Source organism: Artibeus jamaicensis, unplaced genomic scaffold, assembly GCF_021234435.1.
Source record: "Artibeus jamaicensis isolate MK-2021 breed Jamaican fruit bat unplaced genomic scaffold, CSHL_Jam_final contig_465, whole genome shotgun sequence".
NCBI classification, from domain to species: Eukaryota; Metazoa; Chordata; class Mammalia; order Chiroptera; family Phyllostomidae; genus Artibeus; species Artibeus jamaicensis.
In genome coordinates this window covers 12,516,314-12,538,728 of record NW_026521843.1, presented here as the reverse complement: position 1 = coordinate 12,538,728, position 22,415 = coordinate 12,516,314, and the positions used below count along the sequence as shown (strand labels likewise).

At 50.7% G+C, this 22,415-nt stretch overlaps 1 protein-coding gene across 3 annotated transcripts in view; it reads left to right on the top strand.

The window, feature by feature from the left end:
* Positions 1–22,119, top strand: part of ITSN2 (intersectin 2) — a 118,945-nt gene extending 96,826 nt beyond the window's left edge. For all 3 annotated transcript variants that reach the window (XM_053666851.1, XM_037146746.2, XM_037146749.2), the window contains 11 exons: positions 6,187–6,308; positions 8,887–8,993; positions 9,840–10,023; positions 13,860–13,958; positions 15,443–15,610; positions 15,770–15,985; positions 16,508–16,629; positions 17,373–17,455; positions 20,182–20,265; positions 20,696–20,869; positions 21,284–22,119. In XM_053666851.1, coding sequence (XP_053522826.1) covers positions 6,187–6,308; positions 8,887–8,993; positions 9,840–10,023; positions 13,860–13,958; positions 15,443–15,610; positions 15,770–15,985; positions 16,508–16,629; positions 17,373–17,455; positions 20,182–20,265; positions 20,696–20,869; positions 21,284–21,441 — 1,517 coding nt within the window. In that variant the 3' untranslated portion in view covers positions 21,442–22,119. The remainder of the gene's footprint in view (positions 1–6,186; positions 6,309–8,886; positions 8,994–9,839; positions 10,024–13,859; positions 13,959–15,442; positions 15,611–15,769; positions 15,986–16,507; positions 16,630–17,372; positions 17,456–20,181; positions 20,266–20,695; positions 20,870–21,283) is intronic.
* Positions 22,120–22,415: the final 296 nt, after the last annotated feature.

Sequence of the window (22,415 nt, the reverse complement as noted above, 5' to 3'; positions counted from 1 at the left end):
AGTGTAGGCATGAGAAGAGGGAAAGTATCGAGGATGTCTCCAAAGATCTTACTCTGAGCAGTCAGAGAGATGGATTGCCATCACCTGAGATGGAACATAATGAAGGAGGAACAGGTTGGGGGATGGTGATTAGGGCTTTGGTTTTGGATACTTCACCTTCACCCAGCTTTTAGACACCCACCTGGAGATCCTGAGTGGGTAGTGTTCAGAAGATGCAGTGGAATTCAAAGAGCTAGTCCAGCCAGAGTATAAATTTGGGAATTTATCAGCACTCTTTGGAGGGTACGTGGTAAAACCGTGAGGCTGGACAAGAACACCAAGGCTGTGAGTCAGAAGAGTTCCCAGGACTGAACGAACCTTGGGGTTTCAGCATTACGTCTGGGAGAGGAAGGAAAACCAGAAAAGAAGACGGAAAAGGACTGAGCAGTGAGGTGGGAGGGTGGGAGGCAAGGTGGAGACCCAGGAGCCCGGGGCAGAAGGGTTGTGCGAAGAGCGGGGAGCAATGGGCCCTGGCAAGTGGTGGCGATAGGTCAAGTAAGGTGGGGCACCTCCCGCCAAAGGAGGGTGCTTCCTGGGGCTTTTAGGGAGCTCTTCTTTAAAATATTGGAAAGTAATTTTATGAATAATTTTCCAGATACAGTCAATAAATGTTTTTACATAATAATATTGATTCTTTGATATTTGTTGAAGTTAATTGTACGGGTATTGAAAATGCATAATCTTGTATGTGTGTTCATTGTATTAGGCCTGTTAAAAGTGTTCAAATCTTTCACATTCTTTCTGATTGTCATTGAGAGAGATATATTAAAAGCTACCACTTTAATGATAGGCTTTTCAGGTTTTTCTTTTATTCTTTTTTTCCTCATTTTTTGGGAGATAATTCTGTCAGTTTTTATTTTACACTTTGAGGCTCTCCTGTAATCTGCAAACGAGGCTAGAATTATTGTAACTTTCTGGATTATTTATATTATTTATATCATCTTATACATGAAAGCCTATTTTGTCTTTTGCTAATAAAGCCTCTCCTGCTGCTCTTTTATATATTGTATTTGTATAGCTTTTCCTGGCCTCTGTAACTTTTCTATAACTTTATATATTAGGTGTCTTTGTAAACAACATCTAGCTGAATTTTTTTGTCCAATTTAGAATCTCTCTTTTAACTGACAGATTTAAGCTAGTTATATTTATTAAAACTATTCAATACTTTTATCTATATCTGCCTTATTGTATATTTTGTTTACTATGCATTTTCTTTGCTTCTTTTTAAACAATTAACTTTGAACTTATACCCATCAACCTAGTCTTTCTTATAGTTACTTTATACTGTTAGTAATTGGGTTTTTTTTGTTTTTTGAATAGATTTTATTTATTTATTTTTAGAGAGAGGGGAAGGAGAAGGGGAAAGAAACATCAGTCTGTGGTTGCCTCTCACATGGCCCACACTGGGGACCTGTCCTGCAACCCAGGCATGTGCCTGACTAGGAATCAAACCAGTGACCCTCTGGTTCACAGCCCACGCTCAATCCACTGAGCTACATCAGCCAGGGCTGTTAATAATTGTTTTGATTTTTCCTATATTTGCTAGTTTTTTTGCTCACCATTCCTTTTTCTTTTTTTACCACTTCTTACATCTCTTTTTTTCTTACTCAATTTCCCAAAATACAGCTCTTAATAGTTTCTTTATCCAGATCAGGGGTAAGTGCTCTCAAATGTTGCCTAAAAATGTCTTTATTTCTCCCTCACCCTTGATAGTATAATTAGGATTCTAGTTTGACAGTTATTTTTTCTCAGTACCCCCTATTGTCGGCTTGAGTTATGTGCACCCAGTCTGGTTGGTATTCTGTGTAGTTATTCTGCTTTTTCTTCCTGTTTTAATTATTTTTTTTCTCCTTGGTGCTTTGCAGTGTAGGTAAGAATTCCTCCTCCCCCTTGGGAGGAGGCGTCATTGAATCTATGGAGTTCTAGCTTTCATCAATTTTAGAAAGTTCTCAACCATTGTAATTCTTTCTATTCTCCCATTATCTCTTCCCATTATTTCTATTCTCCACTCCTAGGTGCCCATTAGATTTTGTCGTGCCTTGTTATTCTGTCTTTCATATCTTTTAACCTCCATTTTATGTTTTCTATCTTTTTGTCTTTCTGCAGCCTAAGTAATTTCCTCAACTCTGTTTTTGGATTTTCTAATTCTTCAGATGTTTGATCTGCTGTTTAATCCATTAATTTATTATTCCCATGATAATATTTGCCATTTTTATTCATTTCTTTTTCAAATCTGCCAATTCTTTTTATCAGCTTTACTTAGGATTTCAAGTCCTTCATATATGTCTTACATTGTTTTAAACCCATATATTTTATATTTTTTGTTTTATATTTTGTACTATAGCATATGTTCTTGGGGTTCTAATCCTTATTTTTTATTGTAGATTGTTTATTGTTTTTTTGTTTGTAATTTTGTACTTTTAACTCACTTTTAGTGAGACTTGGTTTTTCTGTGGAAATCCTGTGGGACCAAGACTAGGGGAGTGACTCTCCAGAGCAATTGTGTATTTTCTTTCACAAAGTAAAGTACCTAAGGGTATCCCCAGTCAGGGACCAATTTTTGTGTGTCAGCAAAAATCCCCAGTCTGAGATGTGGAAAGAGGAGAAACTTTACTGAGGTGAACAATTTGCAAACTGGGGAAATGCAGCCTCCAGTAGAAACTGAAACTGTACTTCACTAAGACAGTGGAATCTGCTTTTTTATACAGAAAATTCCCCCCCTAGTTCCTGATTGGCCCACTTTTATGCAAATGAGGAATCCAAATACCACAGTTCTGATATGGTTCTGATTGGTTGGAATTGTGCATTCCGATTGGTCATTATGTAGCAGCTCTGATTGGTCAGTATAGATGCAAGTGACAGTATAGCCACACAGTTCTCATTGGAAGGGGAAGGTCTTGGCCCACTGATTAAAAGAAGATACTGGGTACTTCTGTAGAACAGCTGATTCAGACAACAAGAACAGAGTACAGGAAGCTGAAGGTTCAGTCTATAGTTTATTCCTGAAATGCAGTGGGGGTAAGTAGCCTCTGTCAGCAGTGGCCATTAGTAGCCTCTAGTTTTGAATCTGTGCCCAATTAACCATGAGCTGTCCTTGAAAGGTACATTTCTTCTTGAGGTCCGCGTATGTTAATTCATCAGCTGAGGAATTCTTGAATTCCAAACTTGTGTCAGATGCATACCCAGCATTTCTATTCTTTACCTAGCAGAGACTAAAAGTTTTCTTATCATCTCACTGCTCTGGGAAAAAATATTTTTTTTTCCCTAGTCTGCCCTGTAGTCTCAAGTCTCCTTCCAGAGCCTCCTCCCATTGGCCAAACCCAGGCAGACGCCAACTAAAATAGGAGCTCACAAAAGCAGCCTGCCGCTCACTGGCCTTCTTGCAGGAGCAGAGCAGGGAAAGGGGAGAAGTGGGTCTGGGGACAACACAGCAGTCCACCGCTTGACGAGTGTTTCCTGGCCTCTGTGATCAAAACACTGCCAAGTGGGATAAAATAGAACTATGTTAGACACAGTCCCTAACTCCAGTGGGAAAGACAGGCATGCTAGCTAGGTACAGATGAACTATATAATACAAGTTACATTATGCGAAGTGTGAAAATCCCGGCACAAACCAGTACCATGGCAACACAGAGGAGAGGCAGTCTGGGGGTAAGTGGGACAGAGGATGAGAACAGTTTCCCAAAGGAGGATCACGTGAGCCGCATTGCAAAAGGTTAGTCAGACGGCTGATGCAGAGGAGAGGCCGTCAACGGTGTGTACAGCATATCACGAGGACTGGGCTCGGGCTGAGGTGGCTGGCAGGTGGGCTGCAGGGTCTGGATGACGGAGACTCTGCTACTGAGCGAGAGCTTCGTTCTGCAACTAACCGGAGCCACTGCACATTCTGTTGGGTGTGAGCGCAATAAAACAATAAAATATATAGCAGCTGGCTGGAGTTGTTGAATGGAAATATAATTTAAGTCAGACATGCAGCCTCAAATGTAATTTAAAATGTCCCAGCAGCAACACTAAAAAAAGTCAAGAAATATTAATAAAATTAATGGTTTTTTTCTCAACCCAGTATTATCCAAAATATTAGCATTTCTTTTTTTAAAGTGTTTTAAAATTTATTATTTGTATTTTCTTTTTTATTATTTTCTAAATTACAGTTTATATTTATATTATTTTGTATTAGTTCAAGTTACAGCATAGTGGTTAGACAGGCATGTACTTTATAAAGTGTTCCCCCAGTATTTCCAGTACCCACCTGGCCCTGTACATGGTAATTATGATATTATTGACTGTGTTTCCTGTGCTGTATTTTATATCCCTGTGTCTATTTTGTGACTACCAATCTGTGCTTCTCGAGCCCATATTAGCATTTCAATATATAATCAATAGGATTATGAATACGTTATCTTACACTGTGCTAGATCTTTGCACTCAGTTTTCATACTTGGTGTGTTACACTCACAGCACTTCTCTGTGTCAACGGCCACGGTTCGAATACTCAGTAGTCATGTGTTGCCATGGCCCCATATTGGGCAGTGCAGAGGGCAAAGGGGGTGCTCCATCCCCCCCTCAATTCTCAGAAGATGCACTTTCCCCTCCTCCAGAAAGAGAGTTCTGTGGTCAAATAAGTGGTAGGAACTCTAGGTTCATCAAATTAAATGCTTCTTTAGAGCAGAATTTCTTGGAGCCTAACATGCTAATGTGCACTGCGACCCTTCGTGAGAAATACAGTCTGTGGCATTGTCCCAGTTTACGTGACTTCACAGGTCAGAAATGCAGGAACACATTGTAGTGTTTGCTGGTAGGGGCAGCAAGAGGCCTGGAGGCAGGCGGAGGCAGAACTTTAGAGGGAAACATGGGGGTGACGAGTGTCACAAAAGCCAGGACAGGAGACTCCTCACGTAATCAGGAGTGGAGTGAATGGAGAAGGACGCAGGCTCTAAAGGGGCCACCGGGTTTGGCAACGCCAGGGTCATTGTTACCTTCTCAAGAGCAGTGTCAGTGGAGTCGCCGACAGAAGCCAAAATGCCTACGTTGGTGACGTGACAAGGGAGAGGGAGGGGACCAACCACGAGTGTAGACCCCCGTGGAGACATTTGGCAGCGACGCCAGAGAAGAGGGGGCTGGAGGAAGGAGCAGGACTGGAGGAAGCGTGTGTGTTTATTTTAAATCATGGGTGGGCAGGGCCCTGCGCCATGTGCCTCGGCTGTTGTAAGGACGGCTGGGCCCTGCAGGGGAGGGCCAGTTCCAGATGCTGGTTTAGGGAGACGTGGACACGGCCTCATCCCTAGTCACAGTCAGGGGTGGGTGAGCAAGGACGTGAAGGGCAGGAAGTAAAAGGGGCATTTCACCCCGACATCAGAGGTAAGAACATCTCACAGTGAAGGTAGGCGATCAGGATAGAAATGAACAGAGAATGAAAGCTTCCAAACCATTATAATGAAATGCAAAAGGGTCAGCAGGGGTGGTGTACAAGGACTGTCCCCACATTCATCCTGACAAGGCTAATGTCACATATGTTCCAGCCTTAGAAATGATAAACTGTCGAGACTTTTCCTATTATTCCAAGATGCAGAGCAGATAGAAGCCGATGCTTGTGGGGTTTAATGTGTTGTCGTTTCCCAAAGCTTGACACAGTGTCCAGGTGGTACACAGTGCGGTGGCGTGCAAAACAGCCCCCCCGAAGGCTCACGTTATTTCGGTGGTTGTTTGTCTCAGTGACCCACTGCTGGCTCGTGACCTGTGGTTCCCAGAACACTGGTCTCCAGCGTGGGATCATTTCACCGTTTCAATTTCTTTGAAGGCGTCTTGAGATGGGGAGACTGGCCTAGACTCTCCACAAACTCAGCAGAGTTCTGATCTCTCTGAGACCATTTTGTAAAATCGTTAATTCTGTTGTTAACTATTTGTAAAGGAAATTGGGGCCCCATTCCCGGGTTCCAGGTGTGGCTAACTCGCCGCTTCAGAACATCGAGTGGTCACTGAGCCAGCTGTCCACAGGCACACCGTCCACGGAAGTCCCAGGGCTCTGCAAAGAGCTGGGTGGCTCACTGAGGGCGGCATCTGGAAACCCAGCGCACCTGCCGACAGATGTCTGTTTTCTGCGAAGGGGACTCAAACAATATTTTGAAATTCTACCCTGTTTTTCCATAGGGTGTGCTGATCTCCAGACCCTGGACACCATGCAGCCGATGGAGAGGAAGAGGCAGGGCTACATTCACGAGCTGATTCAGACGGAGGAGCGGTACATGGACGATCTTCAGCTCGTCGTGGAGGTGAGAGGTGCCACTCGCTCCCCGGCCCCAGGCGTGGACGGGGGGGCCTCCAAGGGCGGTTTCACCTTCGATATTCGACTTCATGAGGAGTGACAGGGGTGCTCCCCCTCTTAAACTGCTCTCTCTGCCCTTGGAGAGGGCTGGAAGCCGGGAGATCCGAGGTCAGCGCCTTTTCCCGTTGGAAGTGGTATGGGCCTCGTCTAAGGAAGGACAGGGGTGTGGAGTATGTGGACAGGTGCGAAAGCAAACTCTTCTACTTCTCATTTTGCCTGCCTTTATGTACACTGCCATTTTGACTCCTGACATCTTCATAAACTTTGATGTTATCAGGGGAATTAATAAGCAGAGGAGTGTTCACCTAACATGTGTATCACTTTGGAGAACCCACTAGGACCATATTGTGGAATATTCCCCCACTATCATCTATGTGCCGGTCATGTTTGTGCCTGTGGATGTCACCGGTGACCTCTGAGCTGACAGCAGCCGTAGGGATGGTTCTGGTTCTGTGAGGTCATCTATGTCTGAGTGAACGGAATTGGACTTTGTGAAGTTATGTCGTACCTTTGTTTCCGTGGCTCTTGGTTCCCACTGTGTGTGTCGGGGCCTCAGATGAGAAGCCCAGTCAAATAAACCACCTGAGTAGAACAGGTGACCTCCCCATAGGCCTAACAGGAGCAATAGATACCTGGCCATGACCTTGGTAGCAGCATGGAGCAGGGGCTGCGTCCTTCAGCATCTGCCCCCCAGCAAGGCCTACCCTGCAGTCACTCTGCATCCCCGACCTTCCTTCGGCACCCCCTGCACTTAGCCTGGCCTCTGCAGGCAGCCCTCCCGTCAGGGCGGAAGGAGTTCGGTGGGTGTGTGTCCTGCAGGAGCAGCCCCCATCTTTTTGCTCACCCCTTCAAGGGGCAGCCCTACCGCTGGTCGGATTGCAGCCCTGAGGGCCATACGTGGGCGTGCAGGCGCCCCCGCCCCGCCTCAGACCCATCATTGAACCACTAGGCCTTGGTTACTCCTGCCCCGCCCACTTCATGTATGCTGTGAGGGGCAAGGAGTCAGGTTGGGGTCAGGGATTTGGGATGAAAAGCACCGTTCACGGGCAGAGCCTTCCCGTCACTGTTCCCATGGAGGTTCCCAGGGGGCCCGCCCATCCTTCCCCTCCACTTACCTCCTGTGCGCAGAGCAGGTTCATAGGCTGGACAAGCAGCAACAGGAGTGAACTGGTCCTTCAGGAGCAGCCCCAGGGCAGGTGGACCACCCGTCCAGGGCTGCCTCAGAGGCCGTCATGACCTCTTCAGTCTGACTCTGGACCTGCAGCGGTTTGGAGAGGTGCGGTTCATAGCACTTCGTCCTCCATTCTTAGACTCCTGTCCAGCTCGGTTCAGTCAAGAGTAACTGAAAACGGATGTGAAGCACTGTGCTCGACAACAGAGACAGAATGCTCCTGCCCTCCAAGAGGTCATGGTCAGGTGGCTGGACAGACAGACAGTTGTGGAACAGTGTGGTGAGGGTTGGGAGAGGAAGGGGACCCCCCAGGCCAGGACTGGGAGGGAGGCCAGGAAGGACTTTCCTGGGTAGGCGTCAGCTGAGACCTGAAGGCAAGGACGAGTTTTCTGTGCCAAGAAGAAGACATAGAAGTCGGAAGGCACGTGCAAAGGGAATTGGGGTCCTGCAAGTCCGGTGTGGCTGGAGCGTCCCCTGCTTGAGGACCAGGCTGGTGAGGTTGGCAGGGGGCAGGGAGTGTTCTTCTTCCCGTGTGGCCAATAGCGAGTACCATGCCTTTTGTATTTCACAAAGATCAGACGTGAGAAGAGTTGTCTGAAATACGTCACTATTTCCTGAAAGTCACGCTCCGGTTATTTAGTGGGAACTTGGCCTGAGCACCTGGAAGAGTCGAGCTTCAGTTCTAGTTCTTCCAGACTGCAGTTTGCGACCTTGAGCAGATCGCTCTCTCAGCCTTTACTTCTTCATGGGTCCACTGGGAATAGGAACTCCTGACTCAGCTTGACGTGTGCCATCTGCGAAGTTCATTGAGAACCTCCCACACGCATGGGCACACACAGCACATGTGTGCATGCCAGTGCTTTGTCAGTCCGTTAAGTGCTATGGAATACCGCTGTGGGTGCTGCTACTTCCCTTTGAGTCAGCCGACCTCTGAACTCCACACCTGCTTGGCAGGCAGCCTGGGGGGTAACATAAATGGTCGCTCTTTCTTTTGCTGAACTCCCCACACTCTGCTTCCGGAACCCGGAGGCGCTCACGCAGCCTGACAGCAGCCATCTCCCCCCAGTTCCGCAAGCTCTTCCGAGTGTAGGCGTTTGCACCCAACCTTCACAACACCCCAGGATGTAGTGTGAGACTCCCCTGTCCTTGATGCGACCCCTGGGTTCAGGCCTTAGAATCAGCCTGGCCAGGAGCCCGAAGAGCAATAAGTAGGGACATTACTCAATTAAAAGGTAATCATCATGAATATGTTTATTTAAAAAACCATGACCCTTAGAAGTTTCAGCGTCTTTAGACCACAGAGGTTGCGTAGTTATACTTAAGCTAACTTACTTCTTTTGTGGTTCGAATTTAGGTTTTTCAGAAGCGGATGGCTGAGTCAGGCTCTCTCACTGAAGGAGAAATGGGCTTGATCTTTGTGAACTGGAAGGAGCTCATCATGTCTAACACGAAGCTGCTGAAGTGAGTGGGGAGCCTGGCCTGTCCTGGCAGCGCCCCTGCCCCCTGCCCCCTGGCCCACCCCACCCCGCCACACAGCCCCCCACTCACTGAGACTTTCACACACAACTCCCCGCAGAGCTCCTTGGCAAAGGAGCCTTCAACTGTTTTCTGCTTCCTGTGGCTTTTCGCTTTTTATATATTGTATGAAATGCCCTGTAACTGTAAAATACCAAATTATTGAAGTAAAGAAATATAACAAAATACTTTGATTAAAACAAAGGAATTCCATCATTAAGCAAACACTGTATCAAGATGTACTTGACTCTGTACTTGGGAGAGTCAGAGAGGAGGGGCAGCTCCTGGCCCAGACATAACTGGCCAGTGTGGCAGCCTCCTCACCCGTGTGCAATTCCGTTCCCTGTGCTGGGAGGGGGCGTCCGCAGTTGCCGCTCTGCCCCCTCCCTCCCCGGGGCTCTCCTGGGCAGAGGCCCCCGCCACCTCGAGCCCAGCCCCTGTGGGCTCCACTCCCTTTTTCCTTACAGAGTGTGGAAATTTTCTTTCATCTTGGTTCAGCTGAGAACAAGGCAGAATTTGTCAAACGAAACTTTGTTGAGAAACCAAGCTGACACCAAAACAGTTCCAAAGGCGTAGAAATTACCTAGAAGAAACACCCCAGTGTATCCACCACATTTTCTTATTCTCTGTTACCATTTCATCCAGGTCGGCTTGGCCAGGAGCGCTTTGTGGCCAAGCTGCCTCCTCCTTCTGACTGTTCTTACGTAACTGTAACTCGCTGGTTATCACTGGCGTTAGGCCCCACAGGCCGTCCACTTGGAAACAGAAAGTGAGCGAGTGTGTTGGTTGCAGGGCCTTGCGGGTGCGGAAGAAGACCGGGGGCGAGAAGATGCCGGTGCAGATGATCGGGGACATCCTGGCTGCCGAGCTGTCCCACATGCAGGCTTACATCCGGTTCTGCAGCTGCCAGCTCAACGGCGCGGCGCTGCTGCAGCAGAAGACGGATGAAGACTCGGACTTCAAAGAATTCTTAAAGGTAACTCCGCTCTGGGATCACGGGCAGGCCAGCCTCGTTCCGAGCCCGAAGGCAGAGGCTGCGAGGGCACGGTGGGCACCGCAGGGACCCGCCCGCTGTCCCCAGCAGTTTCCAGAGGAAACACAGACGTGGCAGAGAGTTTTCTGACTGCTTTGTGTTGCCTTTCGCGTTGATTTTTCTTGGCACTGGGAGCATGGTTTTGTCTATCTTAATATAGCAGAATGTTTTCTTAAGGTTGATTACATAAATCAGCTGCTTTATACTACCCCCCCAAAAAATCCAGAATGTCACTTTCTTAATTTTGTAAATCGTGTTTATTTCATACCCATCGTATTCCAGAAAGAATGTAAAATAGCTTACCTAAGTACATCACATGTAACAAGATAAAATAAAACTTAAAAAGCGTGGGAGAGTATTGAATCAAATGAGACAAAAGGAAGTGAGGGCAGGGGAAAATGGTGGCACAGGGAATTAGGAGATTCCGACAACGCACCTTTCTAGCCTGTGCACACACTAGAAGTGTATGCAGATGACAGCAAACCTTCAGGAGGAAGGTGCGCTGTTCTCGGGAAGACAGCGCGCGTAGCGCCGCGAGTCAGCAACATCCTTACAACAGTGCGGCGGGGCGTCCTGTGACGGATCCTTAAAGCGGAAGGTCTCGCTTTGAAAAGTCCTTTTCATTCACGTTGTTTAGTAATAGAAATGTGTTAAAAGGTTGAGGGAAATGAAAGTAAAATCTGTTTTCTTGCTTTTTTTACATTTCTTCTTGGTTTTTTCAGTGCACAGGGTACTGCGTATTGGGATCTGTTACACAGCCGCAGCTGTACCTTGTGGAAGAATGCCTAATTTTAATATTTTTATTATCACAAAAGAACAGAAAAATAATTAAGCATAAAATAGAAGATGTATAGACTGAGGATAAAAGTTCCAAAAGGAGCCCTGGCTGGTGCAGCTCAGTGAATTAAGTGCCAGCCTGTGAACCGAAGGGTTGCTGGTATGATTCCCAGTCAGTGCACAGGCCTGTGTTGCTGGCCAGGTCCTTAGTCGGGGGATGTGCAAGAAGCAACCACATATTGATGTTTCTCTCCCTCTTTTTCTTTCTCCCTTTCCCTCTAAAAATAAATAAAATAAAATTTTTTTTTAAAAATCTACTAAAAGGAAAATGGAGGAAGTAATAAAGATAAAAACAGAAAAGATATTAATATATTCAAGAACAGGTACATTGAAAAGAACTAGAAAAGCACAACTTAGGTAAATCTAGTAAAAAAAGAGTAAAAACAACAGACATAAAGGCATATTTTAAGTATAAGGATGTATGATTCAAAAATATATGCTAATATTGAAAACATTAACAAAATTTTTAGTTTTCTATTAAAATTTGAAAACTGGTTCAATAAGAATAAAAAATCTGAACATACTGTTAACCAATGAAAAAAACTGAGTAACTTACCCCAAGAGAGGAGTTGAGTTCACTTAAAGGGTTTAATAGAGAACTCTTTCCACCTATAAAGGAATAGGTAATTCCATATTATACAAACTGTTACAGGTCACAGACAAAATAGAAAACCTACCTGATTATTTGTATAAGGCAAAAGTGGCCCAGACCCAAGGCCTGTTTTTCTATTTGTATTTAATTACAAATACAATCATGAAAAAAAGTTATAACTCAATATCTCTTACAAATATAGTTGTTAAAATATTTTTAAGATTTTATTTATTTTTAGAGAGAGGGGAAGGGAGGGCGAGAGAGGAAGAGAAACATCAGTGTACGAGAGAAACATCAATTGGTTGCCTCTCATAGGCCCCCAACCAGGGACCTGGCCCACAACCCAGGCCTGTGCCCTGACCCAGAATCAAATGGTGACCATCATGGGATGGTGTTCAACCCACAGAGTCATACCAGTCAGGGCTAGCTGTTAAAATCCTAATTAAAACATCAGTGAATAAAATTAAGCATTATGTGAAAAGAAGAGTCTATCACAACCAAATAGGTTCATCCCGGGAGACAAGATAGCAAGACAATGTCACACTTAGAACAAGACAGGCCTCAGGATCGGCGTGGCTTGGAACCCCAGCCCCATCCACTGTCCCGTGTGTGACCAGGGCCAGTTATGCAGCATTTGGTGCCGTTAGCGCCTTCATCTGTGACTGGGAGGTGGTGAGGCAATACTTTTCAAGTACATTAGCACAGAGACTAGCATATAGTGAGCATTCAATAAATTATATATATATATATATAAATACACACACACACACACACACACACACACAGTGCTGAGGAGAGAACTCTCCAGTTGGTGATACGGGGTTGCCTAGAAATGAACTAGAAGAAACAAACAAACCAAGATCATAGAAACAAGCATTGATCAGATTAGATAAATGTAGAATTGGGAGTACATGTGAATATTTTTAAATGATCAATAGTAAAATTAAAAATAGGACATACACCTTCTAAAGCTCAACAAAAGACTAAAATTCTTTTTCAAACAGCAGTAACAATCGCAATGTAACTAGGACATCAGTGGAATCACTGGGGTCGGAGTATCAAAACCAAATAAACAGTTTATAGTCTCATATTGAATTGTAGAGGATTGGTCACATTAAAAAGCAAAATGTGACCATAATCTGTGTTCTAAAATGTGACTTCTTAAAAAGACCCAGAAAATATACAAATAAAAACCATGAAGATTCTTGTTATAGCACCATTTATAGATACATCTAAAAACAAAAGGAGGGAGCAGTTTTCGTATCTCAGAGTGGGAAATGATTAGAGAAATTCTAGAACAGTGACTTGTCAGCCATGAAAACCGATCACGCTGTGGTCATGGCCCCTCTGCTCAGGTTTGCTCGGTACCAGGAGGAGACCCACGTGAGGCGTTGCACGTGGCCTCCTGGAGCTAACAGGCTGGGGGCAGGGCATGGAAACACCTCAACCCCGATGCCTCTGCCCGTGCGAGCCCCGTCCAGGTGAGGCGTTGCGATGGAGGTCGCCATGGGTCATCACGGGCTCCAGAAGGGTCTCTGAAAGGCAGGGAAGGCAGCAGGCAAGGGGAGAGACAAGAGAAGGCGTCATCTGAGTCTCCGGTGATAAGTATGAATTAGTCGAAGAGCAAAAGAAAGAAGGACCAGAACTAGCAAAGGTTATACACACATTCATTACCTGACACATAGTAGGTGCTCAATAAATGGTAGCACTTGTTACTAACCAGGTAGGGACAATGGGCAGGTAGAGGTGGGGCAATCAACACCTACTTAGAAGACAGATTGGTGTCAGTGGTGACTCCCAGGTGTGGGGGGAAGGTGAGGGGGTGTAGAATGGTGCTTCCAGCTCCGACAGGCATCAAGGTAGAAAGGAAGGCTCTTGTGAGAGGAGACAACTTCATTTCGGGGCGTGTTGAGGTGTCTTTGGAACATCAGGTGAGAGGGAGAGTACTGTGGCAAGTGCAGAGCTACAGGGAGGGTCTGGCCTCCCCACAGACTGGCCTCAGCAGTGGGGCATCTGGGGAGCACCAGCAGCTGAAAGCAGGTGGAGGAGAAGGACCAGGCGCACACTGAGAGGCCAGGCCTGGGGAGACTGGGAGGGTGGCTCTGGAAGCAGAGGGGGCAGTGGCTGTGGTCGCACAATCTGTGCGATGCCTGTAAGAAAGAACCGAGACTCATTGCTGGGCTTGGCACCTGAGCTGAGTGAGACATTCCTGCTGCTAATCCAAACGTATCATTTTGGATCCTGGGTTTTAAAAGGAAATTAGAAATCCAAAAGGTCAGGCGTGCAGCTGCGTTTCCTCTGTTTTCACCGTGGCTGTGACTTCCCCACGAGCCTCTTGGTTGTTTTGCAGAAGCTGGCGTCCGACCCTCGGTGCAAAGGCATGCCCCTGTCCAGCTTCCTGCTGAAGCCCATGCAGCGGATCACCCGCTACCCGCTCCTCATCCGAAGTGTGAGTGCCCCGCTGGGACGGTCAAGCAGGCCCCTTTGAGGTCCACGGAGGCTGCGAGCCAGCGAGCCTCCGAGCAAACCAGCCGCCCTGCCCCGTGGTCCGACTCCGCTGTGTGATGGGCCGGGGTCCAGGTGTGACGTTTGTCTTGAGCACAGAGTCCACCATTAGCAAAACCTTGGGCTCCGGTCTTTCTGCTGAGACCTAAATTTGTTCACCAACCGAACACCTTTACCTAGATGTCCCAGGAGTGTCCAGCCCAGCCTGTCCCCACCTCAACATGCTGACTAAGCAACCCTTGTAAACTCCACCTGTCTGTCTGATGTAAGCATGTGGGCCTCTGAGCCAGCACAGTGTCTCAGGAGAAAGGCGCACGTTACAAAGGGTCGTTCCACAAGCAGTGGTTGATGTGATGTTACTCATCCGGCAAAGAACAGTACAGATAATAAAGCTGTTGTTCTTATTGATTACCCCTTGACCACTGATTGCGCTTCAAACCTTGTTACCTCATCACGGGCCCTCCCAGGTTGCAGAGCGCACATCATGGTCCCCAGACCACACTGACGCAGTACACGCGAATCCACGCACAGGCCCTCCCCTGAACTGCTTGGGGCCCGAGGAGTTTCTGAACTCTGGGGGGTCATGCCGGCACTGCACGCTACACAGCACCCCAAAAAAGCCTGGCAGCACCTCTGCCCAGGCACGTCAGTATTCCCACAGTGAATGTGTGAATCATCATTATAAGTACAATGAATAAATGTATCTCTTCGGTTAAGGCCAGGTTTTGCCACCAAGTGAGTATTGGGGAAAGCCTTTGGCCACTCGGGGCTTTTCCACACTTGGAACTACGAGAAAGAACCATGGATTCGCGTGACGAGAGAGGCCCAATGGGGGTCATCTGTCGAGGGGCCTGCTCGCTCCTGGCCTCTGCTCTTTTCCATTTGTAACTTTAGTTTGAAGTCACTCGGGATGAACTGAATGTGTTTTTCTGCACCAGACCATTAACTGTATCGTCCTCTTCCTATAGCAGGGGATTCATTGTTTGTGGCAGATTTTTCACAAGGTTCAATGACCCCCAAAAAGTGACGAACCCTTTCTATTCAGCAAACTCACACATTTTTCAAAGTTGCAGCCAGTTTATAGTGCAGGGTTTGCTGTAAAGGCTGGTGGCTTCAATTATTGGGGGGAAAGAGGGGGTGCCCTTTAACTTGTGGCCTGTTACCAAGGCCAAGCCAGAGAGCCACCCGAGACCTGCAGATCTGAGGGCACGTGATCCACACGGCACATGGCACTCTCTCTTATAACGGTGTCACTGTCTCTCCAAGAACTCCTGGGACTGTGACCTTCTCCAGGGCAAACGGCCGACTTGCTCGCTGTGTAGTTCCCAGTGCCCGCGTGGCACCCAGCACACCTAGGCAGCCACAGGGCCCCTGGGTGGGCGGGTGGCAGGCACGATACATCCCACCTGACCCAGCACTCTCTTCCAGATCCTGGAGAACACCCCCGAGAGTCACGTAGACCATTCCTCCTTGAAACTGGCCCTGGAGCGGGCAGAGGAGCTGTGCTCTCAAGTTAACGAAGGGGTTCGGGAGAAGGAGAACTCAGACCGGCTGGAGTGGATCCAGGCACACGTCCAGTGCGAAGGCCTCGCAGAGGTGAGGCCCGTGGTGCTGAGCTGGCCAGGGCACCGGGCGCAGGCCTGCCCTCGAGTGGGCCAGCTGAACCTCAGCTCAGCCCTGTGCACGCCCCACTGCATGCCTCCTCGGGCTGCTTTTTCTGCACGCCGACCACTTAACGGTTCCTTTCTCTTTAAGCAACTAATTTTCAACTCGCTCACCAACTGCCTGGGGCCCCGGAAGCTGCTGCACAGCGGGAAACTGTACAAGGCCAAGAGCAACAAGGAGCTGCACGGGTTCCTCTTCAATGACTTCCTGCTCCTCACCCACATGGTCAAGCAGTTCACAGTCTCCTCGGGCTCCGAGAAGCTCTTCAGCTCCAAGTCCAACGCTCAGTTCAAAATGTACAAGATGGTGAGTCGTGCTCCTGACCGAAGCCCCAGCAGGGTGGCGAGCTTCCTCCTTCACCCTCAGGGCCTTCTTCCTGGCCTGAACCTGTCCCGTCCTCATGGGGCACTGCTCCCCTTTGCAGATGGCTCACGCTCCCTCCGTCACACCCCAGGGAAGAAGCCCTGTGTGACTGGGCCTGGCTGCCCCTGGGACAGCCACCAGGGGACTCCAGCTTTGGAGTCTGGCGTCCACGTGGGCAAACATGACACATGGTCCCTGTGATAAGTGCCAGGTGTCAGCGTGTCGGGGAGAGGGCCTGTCACGTGAGCAGCCAGGGCTGCTCAGAGCATGTCCTCAGTTCAAAGACACCCAGTCCACCCCAGACGGCTGCTTCGACAAAATGCGGGCGGTTTCTTTTCCCCAAAATCAAAGACTCTAGAAGTGACACCTGTCTCCCCTTCTCCACCACGCCCTTCAGAACAGAGCTCTTGGGGGTGGGTGTCCTGCCCCATTTAACAGCCTGTGCTTCGGCCCCGACTCTTTCAGCCCATTTTCCTGAATGAGGTCTTGGTGAAACTGCCCACAGACCCCTCCAGTGACGAGCCCGTCTTCCACATTTCCCACATCGACCGGGTCTACACCCTCCGGACAGACAACATTAACGAGAGGTCAGTCCTGGCCACGTGTGGCCTGCTCTGAAGTCGAGGAGAAAAGCTGGGTGGTCCCCTCTGCTGTTAGACGGTCTCCGGTCTGTGCCCAAGCCCTGCTCACTCTGCACCCTCCTATAGCCAGGCCTCCATCATAAGGTTACACCTGCTGGGTTACTGCAGCCACCTCCTCACCTGGCCCCCCACTTCTAGGCCCTCCTCGCGACCTCCCCACAGGGCAGACCCCGCAGTGCACCCCCACTGGAGTCCCTCAGCCAACGGCCCCTGCTCCTCTGGGCTCGGAGGCCCTCCTTGTGCCCTTCTGGTGCCGCTCCATCGCCTCACCCCCCCCAGGACCCACCCCCTTGGCGTGCCCCACTGCCCTCCCCACCTCTGCCCCGTCAGTCCAGAATCCTGTGGGGCGTGGCCCAGGCCACAGGGGCAGCACAGCCCAGGGTGCGCGCAGCCTGTCACTCTGCTCAGCTGCCGCAGGCACAGCAAGCTGCACCTTCCCTCTCTCATACCGGTACCGTGCCAGGGCCTGCTGTTTTCTAGGCGGTCAAGAGCTGTCTAGAAATTCTCAGCTCAGCCCTCAATTAACACGCGAATGTCGGAGTCAAGTGTATGTTCAGTCTGTGATAGGAAACGTGGTCGGGCCACACGCAGCCACAGGGAGAAGAGGGAGTGCAGAGCCCCGGGGCCCTGGTGGAACCTGTGAGGGGCGGGGGCCAGCTGCCAAGGGCCGCGCTCTGCTTCTCCTCCAGGACTGCCTGGGTCCAGAAGATCAAGGCCGCTTCTGAGCAATACATCGACACGGAGAAGAAGAAACGGGAGAAGGCCTATCAAGGTAGTCGGCCGTGCCCTGGGCAGTGGGAACCAGCCGCCAGGGGGCCTGGGAGCAGGGGCGGGGTTGGGTCTTACCCTCCGGACTGGGCGGCGCCTGCAGTGACCTGTGGGTGGGCAGTGAGAGACCGGACTGCTGGGGACCGGACCGCACAGCTCAGCCGCTGCTGCCTCCTCCGCCCCGAAGCTGCTCCAGGCCTCCTGGGGCCCTCCCGGGGGGGCCCTCGCCCCCACCCACGACAAGCGGGGTCACCCAGTGGGAGCTGGACCTCCCTTCTCTGTGGCGAAGTCTGTCCCCTCTCCCCCGACACTTTCTTCACTGCTGTTTCCGGGCAGGGGAGCCCTTCTAACGCACAGCCACCCCACCTCCGCGCTGTCCCTTTGCTCCATGAGCCTCCTCTGTGGCTTGTCTCCCTCCTGCTCTCATCAGCCCTCGGCCCCTCCTCTCCCGCCCCAGGTTCCCCTGCAGAATCTACCCCCTCCCTCTCCCGTGACACTAGGTCCTGGACCTTAAGTCCCCCCCAGCTCCTCCTCAGCAGCCTGTCACTCGGCTCACTGTCCCCATCAGTCCATGCAGAAGGCTCGCTCGCACGACACCCGTGACCCAGCCAACAGCTTGCGCCCTTCCCTCCGAGAGCTCCCCGCACCCGATGGCGGGAAGTGGAGGGTCCTCCCTCGCCCTGGCCGCAAGGATACCCCTGAGGGTGCTCCCACCCCCAGACCTTCTGCCCTCTTCCCCCTCCTCACCCTCCTTCCTCCCGGTGCACCCTGAGTGCGGCTCTCCCCGCCCCCCGTCGCATCCCAGGCCCACGGGTCTCGGCAGAGCTGACTTCTCCGGCCCACGCCGTGCACACCCGTCTGCTCCGCTTCTCCTGGGTGTCTGCGGGCGTCGCGAGGTGGCATCCGCGTGGGCTGTGTCAGCCTCCCCGCGGGAGTAGATCCTCCCGAGAGTCTCCGCGCCCGGCTGTACTGTTGTCCGCAGCCACCAGGACCGGAAACCTGCCGTCCGCTCCCTCCACCGTTCTCTCTCCCACCCGCCCGGTCCCCCCTTTCCCAGTGGCACAGCCCCGTGAAGGCCCGGGAGTCCCCCACCCAGGCCACAGCACGAGGACCCCCGTGGCCCGTCACTCCTCCCCTTTGTCTCTGGAGTCTTCTTTCTGCAGGGCTGCTCTCAGCATCTCTGTCCCTCCTTGGACATCTTCCCTGTTGCCTCCCAAATCAAGGACAAAGCTCTTACCCCCGACGCAGGGCCCTCGCCACTGCCCACTTGAACCGCTGCCCTGGGAGCCCACCCCCGCCCCAGGCGGCCGTCCCGTCCCATCCACGTGTGTGTGCGTGTGCGTGTGTGTGCGTGCGTGTGTGTGTGTGTGTGTTCGTGTTCGTTCCTGGCCGCTGTAGTTGCAGCGCTTCGCGTGTTTTTTTATTCAGGTTTCCCTTATTTGTTATATGCTCCTGAAAGGTATGTGTGACTCCGCTTTTGCTAATTAAATCCTGTTTTAATGGTATGTCAAAGGCTTGCTGTTGGAAAATCAATGATTGAATCATTTATGAAGCATACAGTGATCTCTTAATTGGTCAGAGATGTAATCGAAGTTTTTCCCCATCAGTTTTGCTTAACATCAGTACCTGTGCAGCGCGTTTCCAGGTGTTTAATTCTGTAGACGTTGATTGGCTACTTACTCTGTGTGGGGCGGTGCTAGTCTCCGCCTGGCTGGCAAAGCGGAACTGGGCCCCGCCCTGGACAGGTGGGCCCGGTGAGAGGCGGGCCCTCCCCAGGGGAATGTCCTACCTGCCCCGAGCTTTGTAAAACCAGTAGCTCAGTCAGCGCCCTTTTTGCTAGTTTTCAAACCCCTGAGGGCAAAACCTGCTTAACTAACTTCATGTTTACCAAGGTAATCGTGAGTTCTCGGACTCCTGTCTCTCCGTACGCAAAGCATTCCTGAGCAGCTCCTGGGGTAAATGCAGCTAAGTGAGACTGCTCTGTGAGCTGCAGCGTTCGCATGCGAGTGGAAGTAGGGTCAGTGCTTCAGAAAACACACTGCGGTGTCCGGCGCGGGAGTTTTGACCCCGCCACTTGTAGCAGCTCCGTGACGTGAGCATGTGTCGGGCCTGCTAAGCCTCAGCTTTCTCCTGCACGGAGACGGCAGTTAGAAAGGGGTGCCTTGTAGGGTAGCCGGGCGGTTTAAATAACACAGGTAAAGGACTTGCACACGTCTAACACAAAGTAAGTGTCCAGGAAATGTTCGTAAGTGTCCAATACGTGCTGAGCAAATATAACGGACTACAATTTTGTTCATGTTACCATGTGCCAGGCAGCCGAGGGGTGGATGCACGGATGAACAAACAGTCTGCCCTCCGACGGCTCCTCCTAGCAGAGGGGACCGGCACAGCACAGAACGTCGGGCCCAGTGGGCAGCCGAGTGCTCAGAAGCCCAGGATAATGGCTGCGCAGAGGAGGGGAGGGGTCTGGGAGGCGAGGTGTGGGGTTGGACCTGCAGCTTGAAGGACCAGTCAGATGCTGACAGGCGGAGAAGCAGGGGACGTGGCCTGGGCAAAGACAGAGCAGCCAGACGTGGGTCTGTGGGGCCTGGGCAGTTGCGGATGAGGCCGGGCAGTGTCCAGGTGGGCCAGACACTGGCAGCGTGAGTGGGAACAGCTCGGCATCATCACAGCACCAGCCGTCTGCGTCTCAGAGGAGAAATGAACGTGACCCGACTTCCTGTTTTGTAGCTCGCTCTCAGAAGACGTCAGGCATCGGGCGACTGATGGTGCATGTCATTGAAGCCACGGAATTAAAAGCCTGTAAACCAAACGGTAAATGTTTCCTTCATTCAGCTGGCGCGGTGACGGCCCTGCTGTTTGCTGACCTTTCTTCTGAGCACTAAACGATGGGATGCTTTAATAAGGCCTGTTTCCCATGCCACCAAAGTGGTTGGTGGGCCAGTATCACTACTGTTTTCCCACTGAGCACTGGCGCCTCCTCCCGCCGCGCTTCTGAGTGGGGAAGCCACACCGACCTCTGCCCAGGCTTTGGGGTGGCAGTTGGGCGTTGGCACCCACCGGGTCGCTCCCCAGGTCGCTCCCTGGCTCATGCACGCTTGGCCCTGGGGCCGTGGCACCCTCGGGCAGACGTGGGCCCTCAGGCAGCGCATCGGTGTGGATCCTGCCCCAGCTCAAGGAAGGCCCTGCTGTCACTCGTCTCACCCCCACGTCCCACACGTGTCCTTGGTCTGTTCTCGTTCAGGGAAGAGCAATCCGTACTGCGAGGTCAGCATGGGCTCCCAGAGCTACACCACCAGGACGCTCCCGGACACCCTGAACCCCAAGTGGAATTTCAACTGCCAGTTCGTCGTTAAGGATCTTTACCAAGACGTGCTGTGTCTCACCATGTTCGACCGAGACCAGTTTTCGCCAGACGGTAGAGTATAACACCTCCGGGACCTGCGCTTTCCGCAGCACGGCAGAGGCGGGGTGGAGAGGCAGGGTGCTCAGCCCCATTCCCGCCCCACAGCCCGGAAGGGAGGTGACGCTGGCTCGATGTCGCCACACCGCCCACAGGCAGCTGGTGGGGAGAGCACAGCCTCGGGCGCGTTCCGCTCTCTGACCCCTGCCACCGCCCACGTAGGTCACAGAAACACTGTACTCCAGGGGTGAGATGTCCCCTGGCCAGAGCCGGGAACTCCAAATAGGCAGTCACCCCCACTCGAATCTGCTGTCACACACGCCTCCTCCGTGCAGTGTCCACCAGCCATTAACCAAAATAAGTCACTTGGTTTGGATTTGAACAGTTTCATGAAGGAGAAGACTTTTGACCCTCACGTTTATTCTCCAGATTTCCTGGGTCGTACTGAAATTCCGGTGGCAAAAATTCGAACAGAACAGGAAAGCAAAGGCCCCACAACCCGCCGACTCCTGCTGCACGAGGCGCCCACCGGCGAGGTCTGGGTCCGCCTTGACCTGCAGCTCTTTGAGCAAAAGACTCTGCTGTAGGGGCCTCGGCCCGACCGCCAGGCTGCCGCCGCCGCGCCCGCCGTATCACTGCGCACTAACTCGACCGCCAGCGTTCTATGCAGACATGACATTTCCTAGAAATAAACCAAAACCCGTAGCACAGTGCCTTGGGTTAGTGTTAACATGTGCGCCTGTGTTTAGATGCCAGGGTTTCCATTTTCAGGGCTATAAAAAGTATTATGTGGAAATGAGGCATCGGACCACCAGACATGACCACTTGGCTGAATGTGTCCAGTGCGGGTGGCTTTGGTGATGCTGTAACCATTCCATGCCCTGTGACCTCCACTGGGTCACGGCTTCTCAGGATGTACAGACTGGGGCGCGATGCTGCAGCCTCAGCGCCGGAACAGCCCGGTTCCGAAGCAGCGTCTCCTCATGCACTGAGTGAAAACCAGGAACTTGATCATTGTATTCCCGGTTAGATTTTACCATTCTCTGCTTAGACAGCGTAGTTTGAAATCTAAGGGAGAAAGCTTAATTTACTTTAAATACTGTGAACTCTAATGATGTGGGAAATATTTTTCAACTTTAATTTTCTGAAATATAAATTATTTATGTAAATTCCTTGTTTTTGCATATTTCATAGGACATGCATCTTTAAGCTCTATCGTTGCCAATATGTACAGAAAGAATAAAAATAAAAGTTTATGGATGTAACATCTCTCAGAACTCCACTGATTTACTTCCTACATGAAAGGTTGCTTATAATGGAACCAAATGTCCCTCCTGCGGACAGTGGGAGAACCCCAGGACCAGACAGGAGGGAGAGCCACTGACCTGCTCTGTGACTCTGGGACCTGCACCCACTGTGCCTGGGGCCCAGTTTCTTTGATGGCCACACAGGACGACCCCTGTCGGGGCGAGAGGCCTCCTGCCAGCCTCGAGGAGTGGAAACCTCAGGGGCGACTTAGGAGTGAAGAAGACCCACAGGTGTTCAGCAGCAGCAGCAGCCT